The sequence below is a fragment of the Salvelinus alpinus genome, chromosome 7 (assembly GCF_045679555.1).
Source record: "Salvelinus alpinus chromosome 7, SLU_Salpinus.1, whole genome shotgun sequence".
NCBI classification, from domain to species: domain Eukaryota; kingdom Metazoa; phylum Chordata; class Actinopteri; order Salmoniformes; family Salmonidae; genus Salvelinus; species Salvelinus alpinus.
In genome coordinates this window covers 68,390,616-68,402,765 of record NC_092092.1, presented here as the reverse complement: position 1 = coordinate 68,402,765, position 12,150 = coordinate 68,390,616, and the positions used below count along the sequence as shown (strand labels likewise).

At 39.8% G+C, this 12,150-nt stretch overlaps 2 protein-coding genes across 5 annotated transcripts in view; both read right to left on the bottom strand.

The window, feature by feature from the left end:
* LOC139581513 (fibroblast growth factor receptor-like 1) overlaps window positions 1–867 on the bottom strand; it is an 87,526-nt gene extending 86,659 nt beyond the window's left edge. Inside the window, exon 1 of one of the 2 annotated variants that reach the window (XM_071411346.1) lies at window positions 300–867. The gene's annotated coding sequence lies outside the window, so the exon portion shown is untranslated. The remainder of the gene's footprint in view (window positions 1–299) is intronic. The other variant, XM_071411343.1, reaches the window with a different exon arrangement.
* Window positions 868–6,757: 5,890 nt separating this feature from the next.
* LOC139581511 (E3 ubiquitin-protein ligase RNF4-like) lies at window positions 6,758–10,292 on the bottom strand. Of its 3 annotated transcripts, none has more exons than XM_071411340.1 (8): window positions 10,155–10,292; window positions 9,340–9,454; window positions 8,839–8,977; window positions 8,686–8,762; window positions 8,507–8,519; window positions 8,245–8,368; window positions 7,982–8,033; window positions 6,758–7,855 (listed from the first exon to the last, which is right to left on the bottom strand). In XM_071411340.1, the coding sequence occupies exons 2-8, from the start codon at window positions 9,349–9,351 to the stop codon at window positions 7,706–7,708; spliced, it is 567 nt and encodes a 188-aa protein (XP_071267441.1). In that variant the 5' UTR covers window positions 9,352–9,454; window positions 10,155–10,292; the 3' UTR covers window positions 6,758–7,705. The 3 variants fall into 3 exon arrangements, with proteins under 3 accessions (XP_071267441.1, XP_071267442.1, XP_071267443.1); XM_071411341.1 differs by lacking the exon at window positions 10,155–10,292 and adding an exon at window positions 10,058–10,142; XM_071411342.1 differs by lacking the exon at window positions 10,155–10,292 and adding an exon at window positions 10,019–10,038.
* Between the last annotated feature and the right edge of the window lie 1,858 nt (window positions 10,293–12,150).

The window sequence follows — 12,150 nt, the reverse complement described above, 5'->3', positions numbered from 1 at the left end:
GTGGCATGACAACATTCTACACTCAAAAGTGGACAACAAATAATAGCTTTTATAAGGTAATATAGACTAACTATAATGTATGATGAACACAAACATTTTGATTTATGCAATACAGCTGTGTACTGCCCTATTAGTAAAACATTAGTAATAATCTGTAGTAGCAATTAACAGTTGTCTACTTATGCATTTTCTAAAACAAACATGCATCCTTCTAAAATCAGCTGCTTAAAAATAATCACATTGTAACCAGGGCCAATAACACATCTTAAAATAATACAAGTTAGTAAGTAGTGACTTACCTGAAATGTCCTGCAGCAATGATTTGTATTGAATCGGTTTCCCACTAACGGCAAGTCTATCATTCTTATTGCCTTTACATTTGCATCAAAGGTGATCTAATCCAAATAATCAACAAATCAATATCCACTAAATGTTGAACTGCACGCACTGTCGCTCAAGTACCTGTGGCTCAGTTATTGAAAACAATTGTACCCTCCAATACAAAGAACACTATTGAACGTCAATATCAAACATTCGAGAGATCAAATCTAGTTAGTTTTTTGAATGACAGTCATCACATAACGCTCGTGCGAGACCACCACACCGGACAGAACGCGTGCGTAAAAACTAAATAAATAAAAGTCCTCTGCTCGCGGTAGGCTACAGTTAACTCCTACCCTTATGAATTTCGGAAGAGACCCTGTAGGCCTAACCTGTTAATTAATTTTTTATCGCAATTTTCATTTGCATCCAAATATCTTTTTGCAATAATTGAGCTAACAGACCTTGCCATCCAGTAATCGACCACAGGCAAACAAACAGCCGAGGGAAAGGCGGTCCATCCCAGCTCAGAACTTTTGCCCAATCACAGTGTAGCCCTAGTCACAGCTACTCAACAAATTTTAAGAATTAACTCTTTCGTATTAGCCTACACTTAGGGCAGTTCTGCTGAAAACATGGACTACATTATAATAATACATATGATAGTTAATATTCAATTGAATTTCTATTCCCACTATGTAATCAGACAGATTGATTAATTAATGAAATGGTATGGTTTGGGTGTTAAAAATACACACTTGGCTAGCATTAGAAAATTGGTCAAAAACATTCATAAGAGAAAATTGTCATTTAAAGAAAAAATGTAATATGACAGTGTCATTTTATCAGACCCAGATGAAGCATTATCCTGGATGAAAACAAGCTCCATGTAAAATCTCCATTGAGAATTTACTCCTGGACTAGGTTAAATCTGCGTCCAGGAAATCGGCCCCATGTGGTTCCTAATAAATTCATCAAGTAACACACCGATGCACTGAGAAGGAACATTAGATGAACCTGCATAACAATAATTAATTTAATTTGTAAGGCGCTTCTCACACCCAAGGTGCTGAAGAAAATAACAAATGTAGTACAAATAATAATAAAAACAATCCAAAACACAGACGATTGTAAGCAGACAACAATCAAAGCTATATACAGGTGTTGTCAGATTCGGTGGGCAGGAGAACTGAATTAACAGAGGTCTTTGAAAGCTTTTCTGAAGAGCTCTGTCTTTAGCTGTTCCTTAAATGAGGCCAGAGACTCTGCAGCCCTGACAGTGACTGGAAGTGCGTTCCATAGCCGAGGAGCTGCACAACTGACAGCCCTGTCACCCATAGTTTTTAGTCTGATGTCGGGATGCTGAAGGGAGATGGACCTGGAGGAGTGAAGGCTGCAGGATGGTAGGATGTCAGACAGGTACTTGGGTCAGAGTTGTGGATAGCTTGGTAGGTGTGAATCAGGATTTTAAAGTCAATGCATGAGCATATGGGGAGCCAGTGGATGTTGAACAGCACTGGAGTGATGTGCTCACGGAGGGAGGTGTAGGTGAGGACACGTGCAGCACAGTTCTGGACATATTGTAGCCTGTTTAGACACATGGCATACGCACCAACAAACAGAGCTATTCAATAGTCCAGGCAGAGCAAGATACAGACGTGGATGAGTCATTCAGCTGCATGTTGTGAAAGCATAGGTCGTAACCTGGCAATGTTCTGTAGATGGAAAAATTCAAGTTTGGTCACACTTTTGATGTACGCCTCAAACGAGAGCGGACTGTCAAATATCGCACCCAGGTTGAGAACCTCACTGGAGGAGAGGACCTTGTCACCAATATATCAATTATCATTGATCCTACTTGAATGAAGGGACTTGTAGTCAAAACAATGTTTGCTTCTTTGCTCTCAAACTTTAAAGCACAGGAAACAACTGAAGGGGATTGTTACACAGACAAAGTTCAATAGTTGCCCTCAAATAAAAGTTGAATCCATTGACATAGAGCAGCTGCTATATTATCAATATATATTATAATATACTGTATATTGTTTAGCCCTCAAGCTTACAGTGCACTCGGAAAATAATCTGATTTTTCCCACATTTTGTTACGTTACGGCCTTAGTCTAAAATTGATTAAATTGTTCCCCCCCATCAATCTACACACAACACCCCAAAATGTGCAACTGAGCAAGAGGACAAGTACATTCGTTTTTGCTCTGACATGCACTGTCAACTGTGGGATCTTATATAGAAAGGTGTGTGCTTTTTCCAATCATGTCCATTCAATTGAATTTATTTAATTGTAGAAACATCTGAAGGATGATCAATGAAAACAGGATGCACCTGAGTGTCACGTTCCTGGGGAAATGGCTACCTAAATATGATCCCCAATCAGAGACAACGATAAACAGCTGCCTCTGATTGGGAACCACACCAGGCCAACATAGACATACAATTCCCCTAGATAACCCACCCTTAATCACACCCCGACCTAACCAACATAGAGAATAAACAGCTCTCTATGGTCAAGGCGTGACACTGAGCTCAATTTAGAGTCTCATAGCAAAGGGTCTGAATACTTATGTAAATATGGTATTTCTGTTTTTTATTTAATACATTTACAAAAATTTCAAAAAACCTGTTTTCACTTTGTCATTATGGGGTATTGTGTGTAGATAGATGTGGACCTTTGTTATTTAATCCAAAATAAAAATCTGAAATATCACATTTAAGTATTCAGACACTTTACTCAGTACTTTGTTGAAGTACCTTTGGCAGCGATTACAGCCTTGAGTCTTCTTGGGTATGACGCTACAAGCTTGGCACACCTATATTTGGGGAGTTTCTCCCATTCTTCTCTGCAGATCATCTCAAGCTCTGTCAGGATGGATATGGAGCATTGCTGCTCAGAGATGATTGATCAGGTTCAAGACCGACTATGGCTGAGCCACTCAAGGAACCTCAGAGACTTGTCCCGAAGCCACTCCTGCATTGTCTTGGCTGTGTGCTTAGGATCGGTGTCCTATTGGAAGGTGAACCTTCGCCCCAGTCGGAGGTCCTGAGCACTCTGGACCAGGTTTTCATCGAGGATCTCTGTACTTTGCTCCGTTCATCTTTCCCTCAATCCGGACTAGTCTCTCAGTCCCTGCCACTGTAAAACATCCCCACAGCATGCTGCCGCCACCACCATGCTTCACCGTAGGGATGGTGCCAGGTTTCTTCTAGACGTGACACTTGGCATTCAGGCCAAAGAGTTCAATCTTGGTTTCATCAGAACAGAGAATGTTGTTTCTCATGGTCTGAAAGTCTTTAGATGCCTTTTGGCAAACTCCAAGTGGGCTGTCATGTGCCTTTTACCGAGAAGCGGCTTCCGTCTGGCAACTCTACCATAAAGGCCTGATTGGTAGAGTGCTGCAGAGATGTTTGTCCTTCTGGAAGGTTCTCCCATCTCCACAGAGGAACTCTAGTGCTCTGTCAGAAAGACCATTTTGTTCTTGGCCACCTCCCTTCCTCCCTGATTGCTCAGTTCGGCTGGGCAGCCAGCTCTAGGAAGAGTATTGGTGGTTCCAAACTTCTTCCATTTAAGAATGATGGAGGCCACTGTGTTCTTGGGGACCTTCAGTGCTGCAGACATTTTTTTGGTACCCTTCCCCAGATCTGTGCCTCGACACAATCCTGTCTCGGAGTTCCACAGAAAATTCCTTCGACCTCATGGCTTTGGTTTTATTCTGAAACGCACTGTCAACTGTGAAACCTTATATAGACAGGTGTGCCTTTCCAAATAATTTCCATTCAATTGAATTATCCACAGGTTGACTCCATCAAGTTGTAGAAACATCTCAAGGATGATCAATGGAAACAGGATGCGCCTGAGCTCAATTTCGAGTCTCATAGCAAAGGGTCTGAATACTTATGTAAATAAGGCATTTCTGTTTTTTAATTAATACACTTGCCAAAATTTCTAAAAACCTGTTTTTACTTTGTCATTATGGGGTATTGTGTGTAGATTAATTGCTATTTTTTATTTCATCCATTTTAGAATGAGGCAGTAACGTAACAAAATGTGGAAAAAGTCAAGGGGGTCTAAATACTTTCCAAATGGCCTGTATATAAAAAAGAAATCCTGATAAATAAAATGGGTAAGAATTCAATGATATTATGCTATTTATATGCTTTAATTACATAAACAGGTAAATGTCTTAATGACCTTGGTAGGCTGCTTTTGTGTTTATCCTATGGATTCTTGGACAACTGAGAGCATGTGCAAAAAGATAGTGACCCTTAGTGGAGATTTGAGGGAATGCATGCCACAAATGAGTCAGCCAACAGTAGCTGGTAGTACAACATATTTAAATACTTAAAAAGTTACAAATTACCGTTCAAAAGTTTGGGGTCACTTACATATTTCCTTGTTTTTGAAAGAAAAGCACATTTTTTTGTCCATTAAAATAACATGAAATTGATCAGAAATACAGTGTAGACAATGTTAATGTTGTAAATTACTATTGTAGCTGGAAAAGGCAGATTTTTAATGGAATATCTACATAGGCCTACACAGGCCCATTATCAGCAACCATCACTCCTGTGTTCCAATGGCACGTTGTGTTAGCTAATCCAAGTTTATATTTTTAAAAGGCTAATTGATCATAAGAAAACCCTTGTGCAATTATGTTAGCACAGCTGAAACTGTTGTGCTAATTAAAGAAGCAATAAAACTTCTTTAGACTAGTTGATTGTCTGGAGCATCAGCATTTGTGGTTTCGATTACAGGCTCAAAATGGCCAGAAACAAAGAACTTCCTTCTGAAACTCATCAGTCTATTCTTGTTCTGAGAAATGAAGGCTATTCCATGCGAGAAATTGCCAAGAAACTGAAGATCTCGTACAACGCTGTGTACTACTCCCTTCACAGAACAGCTCAAACCAACTATAACCAGAATAGAAAGAGTGGGAGGCCCCAGTAAATAACTGAGCAAGAGGACAAGTACATTAGAGTGTCTAGTTTGAGAAACAGACACCTCACAAGTCCTCAACTGGCAGCTTCATTAAATAGAACCCGCAAAACACCAGTCTCAACTTCAATAGTGAAGAGGCGACTGGGATGCCGACCTTCGAGGCAGAGTTCCTCTGTCCAGTGTCTGTGTTCTTTTGCCCATCTTAATCTTTTATTGGCCAGTCTGAGATATGGATTTTTCTTTGCAACTCTGCCTAGGCCAGCATCCCGAAGTAACTTCTCCACAATCCTGTCTCGGAGATCTACAGAGAATTCCTTAACAGGTGTGCCTTGTTAAAAGTTGATTTGCGGAATTTATTTCCTTCTTAACGTGTTTGAGCCAATCAGTTATGTTGTGACATGGTATAGGATGGTATACAGAAGATGGTATTTTACCAAATAAGTCCATATTTTGGCAAGAACAGCTCAAATAGGCTTAGAAATGACAGTCCACCATTACTTTTATACATGAAGGTCAGTCAATACGGAACATTTCAAGAACTTTAAAAGTTTCTTCAAGTGCAGTTGCAAAATCCATCAAGCGCTATGGTGAAACTGGCTCTCATGAGGACAACACATGAAAGGAAGACTCAGAGTTACCTCTGCTGCAGAGGATAAGTTCATTAGAGTTACCAGCCTCAGAAATTGCAGCCCAAATAAATGCTCCAGAGTTCAAGTAACAGACACATCTCAACATCAACTGTTCAGAGGAGACTGCGTGAATCAGGCCTTCATGGTCAAATTGCTGCAAAGAAACCACTACTAAAGGACACCAATAAGAAGAGACTTGCTTTGAGATTTGAGATTTTTGGTTCCAACCAGTGTCTTTGTGAGACGCAGAGTAGGTGAACAGATGAACTCCGCCTGTGTGGTTCCCACAGTGAAGTATGGTGGAGGTGTGATGGTGCTTTGCTGGTGACACAGTCTGTGATTTATTCAGAATTCAAGGCACCCTTAACAAGCATGGCTACCACAGTATTATACCTAGGAGTGATGGAGTGCTGCGTCAGATGACTTGGCCTCCACAATCACCAGACCTCAACCCAATTGAGATGGTTTGGGATGAGTTGGACCAGAGTGAAGGAAAAGCAGCCAACAAGTGCTCAGCATATGTGGGAACTCCTTCAAGACTGTTGGAAAAGCATTCCAGGTGAAGCTGGTTGAAAGAACGCAAAGCTGTCATAAAGGCAAAGGGTGGCTACTTTGAAGAATCTAAAATATATATTATATGTTTAACACTTTCAGTTACTACATGATGCCATATGTGTTATTTCATAGTTTTGATGTCTTCCCTATTATTCTACAATGTAGAAAATAGTAAAAATAAAGAAAAACCATTGAATGAGTAGGTACATCCAAACTCAGGTTAGCATGAGTGCTCAACAATGCACTCTCCTACCTCGGGGTCTCTTCTCAGTTTCTGTCACAAAGATACCTGAAACAATACTTTCAAATCAACATTTTTATTGAACCTTAAATTAACGTATCCTTTATCTATCTCTATCCACACATACACAAAATTATTTACAACAACGGTGATGACCAAATTCAAGCAACACCCACCATTCAGACATCCACGCAGCAATAATCAGATGTTTCTACTGGAGCTAGAGTTGGGTCTCCTGTGGCAACATGTAACTTTTTGGGCAACCCGACCAAATTCGCACAGAAATTTGGGTTATAGATCTATTATTCTACTTTAAAGCAAGTCTAAGAAGCGGTATATCTGTTCTATGCTTAAGTTTTGTTTTTGAGTCTTACGTTCAGTTTTGTACACACGCTTAAAAAAGCTGAAACAATATGTTTGGCTATGGAAAATAGATTTCAATGGTTTAGATGTACAATGATTCTCTACACTATACTAGCTTATTTTGTTATATAAACTCATATTAGGCTAACTATTAAGAGTTTTAGCAACCAGGAAATGGTGGCGGGATTTCTGCATAGTGAAACTTAAGTGCCATTCACATGTGCTATTGCCATCGACACAACATGTGGCACCTTAAGATAAAAATAAAAAGAGCAAGTTGCTAAATGAAAATAAAATTCTAAAATGTGGCATTTCATAAAAACAGTATCTGATCAAAGGTAATATAGCTTCTGAGCTTAGTTTTTTCTTGGTTGTGGTCACTGGTGATGCAGATCCACAACGATCTGATTACTATGAAATGAATGACCAGCAGTAAGAGAATAGATGGAATACATTTTTTTTTTTAAATGTAGGTGAATGTCTGCTGGCATAAGAGTGAGTCATTGTAGAAGAAACATCGGTTGAATGTGTATGTAAACGAAAAGGTATGCTTGTCCAGTAGGGAGCAGTGATAGTCGGCTATGACTCAAAGTGTCGCAGGTTTGGAGAGGGTGAAACCAGTGGATGAGTCATGGGTGTTTGGCTTTAGATGTATATGGGGTGGTATTGCTTGTGGGTCAGTTTCTTTCTGCAGGTTGGACAAGTGTGGGATCTCGACAGCGAGTCGCGGAGGCACTGACTGCAGAAAAGGTGACCACATTTTGTGGAGACCACTAGTCTGCCACTTTCAATGATCTAGAGGAAGAGGAAAACAGGATCTTAGTTGAAGAGACAACTTCACATTCTGGTAGCTACACAGCAATTACAGAAACAGTTTGGCATAGTCACCTTCACACACACAATGAAGTATGTTTCTCTTACCTCAGCATAGGAGTCCATACACACTGGGCAGCTGACTGTACCTGGCGTAGACCTGTGGAGAACAACAGACAATCAGGATCTACCGCAACTCAAGGTCATGATTTCAGTGGTCACATGCCAATATTATGAGTGGATAAATGGATGGATGAGATTGATGCTTTTATGTGCCCTAATGCAAATATTCTAGTAAAATTGTTTAAAAAAAACAATTTTATATGTCACCTGATAAGATTATCATGGTCAGAGAGGTTGTTAGTTAGTACCTGGCTCTACTGCTGGCTTGTAGAGAAGATAGGAGGTCAGCACTGAGGCTCCCATTGGCATCCCCCTCCTCATCACTGCTCAGCACGTAACTCTCACCGCCAAGTCCACGTCTGCCCCGAAGCCCTGATGTGCCATTTAGCAGATAAACATGCATTTTTCTAACTGAGTTTGTCTGATGTAGTGATGAATGATTACTTGAGGGTCAAAACGTATAGTTAATCTAAATATAAATCTCTGTGATTAAGGAAAACAATGAATTACCTTCATCGACAACCTGGTCTCCCCATTCGCAATCATAAAGTGGTGGAAAATAATAAAATAGAAACATAAAATGTCAACATTTCAGTCTTTAAACAGTGACAAAAGCTTATTGTTATCAATACATTTAAAACAGCTAATGCATACATCATTATTTAAATAGAGAGAGCTCCCAAACTCACCACCACAGAATCATTGTTGGTCAAGTCAACCACGGTTGACTCAGAACCTTCACATGTCAAGTCCACCACCTCCTCACCTGCACAGCCAAAAGAAGGGTTTGAAACATATCCATAATCAACAAGAGAGAAAGGCATAAAGCATTTGGTACTCACTGCTAGTCCTACTGCTCTCCAGCACAGCAATGGTCTCAGCAGCGGCTGCTGCACGAAGTGGCACAGTGGTGGTGACTCTGCTACTCTTGGCTGTGCGTCTGGAACTTGAAGGGGCTCCAGTCCTTCTCTTCCTCTGTGTCTGTGACAAAGTACTGCTTCTTAGTAACCAGACCACTTTGCTTAAGTGAAAATGAAACTTTTGGAGGGTTATCATGTGGCAGGAATGTAGGCCTACAACAAACACTACACATTGCCTGCTACCGTAGGCTGAATGCTAGAACAGCCATTTACATGTTAAAAATGTTATGGGATGCATTTTCTCTGTCGTTTTTGACGTTAGGCCACTCTGGTAGGCCTACATTATGATCAAATAGCCTCAGCAGGTACAGCCTCAGTGTACACAGTAAACGCACACTGAAAGTTGCAAGGAATTTTCACAAACAGAACTGACATTTTCTCTGTGCCTAAAAAAATGAGAGGGATGTAAAGGTGAGAACTTACTGTACTGCTCATGTTGTGATGGGAAAGGTGTGGATGAAAATCGGTAAAATATAGTACACGCTGAAAAATCTACATCTGTTCCAACTCAAGCTCTTGAGACCAATTTAAGAGTAATCTGGGGAAATAAAATAAACCAATGACGTTACAAAACAAGCAGTCACATCTGATAAACACAACACACACTAGGCATGAGCCTTTACAATATTTAGTTTTTGTTGTTGTTGAAAAATAGAAACCTATTAACATTAGCTAGCTAATAAAACCAAACAGCACCACAATCCATCTCAGTCTCTGTGCTTCTCTGCTTAGAGAAAGAAGGTGAGTTTAGATACTAGCTACGTTTATCCACAAACATTATAAGTAACCAATTGTTGTGTGGTTTAGTTGCTGTGATAACAAAAACCACTGGTTAGCTAGCTAATGAGGTTAGCTTGCATATTAGTTGGGTCTGAGCAGGGCAGTTCATCAAGCGTAGGCTTATCCCGAGAACATGGTCATTAACACGGTTTATTAAGCATGACATGTGTCTAAACAACTAGCTAAAGTATCTGGTTATCACAAATGCAGTGGATAATGAAAAGACGAGCTATAGTAGCGAGAATTAACATTTTAGCTAACGAACAAAGCAAAGATAGCTAATTTAGCTAGTAACGCTAACACGCTCCTATGCAAACTCTACCTCCTTGTAAAATAGGCTTACAACCTGAGTCAGCTTTACCTAACGTTAACAAAAACATTCAACATTTGGGTGAGTGACTGGTGACAGCTAGATGTATCAAATTATAAATAGTCCTGGTTTAAAATGGGGTACATACCTTTTCAATCACTTTTTGAAAATCAACTTCCTCTCTCCTGCAGCCTGCTAACCAAATACAACCGGAAACGCTTCTTCTTCTTTGGGGTTGGGTTGGCGGATCGTATCCACACGCCCCCCCTTCATAGAATGAGAAAATGCAGCAGCAGCCCCGGTGGGCAGAGCTGGGCACGTTGGATTGGGACACGTTTTTTTTAAGCTTGTCATTTTACCATGGGTCCGCAATGGTCATGTGTAGCCTAGTTGAGATCAGTGTATTGCATTTAATTTCGTCTTTGAGTTAAGTAAAAATATATTTCAGTAGTAAACAGGGAAACAACAACGAGTCCCAGGCAGTTCACAATAGAAAATACCAGAGGGGCATCATTTACTAGGCTACCTAAATTATTGGGATCATCTGTTTACCACCAGTTTTTAATTTATTTGTATTTTATTTCACCTTTATTTAACCAGGTAGGCAAGTTGAGAACAAGTTCTCATTTACAATTGCGACCTGGCCAAGATAAAGCAAAGCAGTTAGACACATACAACAACACAGAGTTACACATGGAGTAAAACAAACATACAGTCAATAATACAGTAGAAAAATAAGTCTATATACAATGTGAGCAAATGAGGTGAGATAAGGGAGGTAAAAGGCAAAAAAAGGCCATGGTGGCGAAGTAAATACAATATAGCAAGTAAAACACTGGAATGGTAGATTTGCAGTGGAAGAATGTGCAAAGTAGAAATAGAAATAATGGGGTGCAAAGGAGCAAAATAAATAAATACAGTAGGGGAAGAGGTAGTTGTTTGGGCTAAATTATAGATGGACTATGTACAGGTGCAGTAATCTGTGAGCTGCTCTGACAGCTGGTGCTTAAAGCTAGTGAGGGAGATAAGTGTTTCCAGTTTCAGAGATTTTTGTAGTTCGGCCAAAGGAGGAATTGGTTTTGGGGGTGACCAGAGATATACCTGGAGTATTTGTGTTTGGAATACATTGAGTTAGTTGACAACACAGACCATGGGACGCTTTTTCTCACGAAGATGTATTTGTCAAAGGTCCGCGGTGGGTCTGTGTAAACTATACGATTATATTTGAGACAGGTTTATAGCAGTGCATGTCATCTATTCCTTTACTCATATAGCATTTCTAAGTAACAGCCATGTCAGCAAGGGAAAATAATGGTTCTCACTTTATGATAGAACATTCAGATTTTCTGCCTGACTGTGGCGCTCTTTACCTGAATTGTTAGGATTTTCATGTGATCACAACAAAAATACTTATTTTGCTCAAATAAGAGATATAATTACATTGTGTTTTTGAGAAGATGGGCCTGGCTGAGAATATAACATTCCGTTTTCTGCCTGATTGAGGCGCTGTTTACCGTTATTTTCTGGGTTGTCTAGTGAACAGAACAAAACCACTTATTTTACTCAGCTAGAGATTTAATGAAATTGTGTTTCTTTTAAAAGGTGGGCTGACACGAATAATACATTAAGGGGAAAGTATCCAGAGGCTGATTATCGTTTTGCACCTCTTTTTATTTACAATGCTGCCATGGTTTACACAAACACAGGACATTGAATGCTGCCCAAATTGACTCAGCGAGGTCAAACAGGTGTGTGTCTGTGTTAGTCAGATTATCCAGTGTCCATAGCAACCCTATTGATTATTCTCTATCCCCAGTGCATGTGGTGTATTTGTATTTATTATGGATCCCCATTAGTTCCTGCCAAGGCAGCAGCTACTCTTCCCGGAGTCCAGCAAAATTAAGGCAGTTAAACAATTTAAAAAACATTACAATATATTCACAACACATTTCACAACACATTAAGTGTGTGCCCTCAGGCCCCTACTTTACTACCTCATATCTACAACTAAAATCCATGTGTACGTGTATAGTCAAATCAAATTTTATTTGTCACATGCGCTGAATACAACAGGTGTAAACCTTACAGTGAAATGCTTACTTACAAGTCCTAACCAACAATGCAGTTTAACAAATACCTTTAAA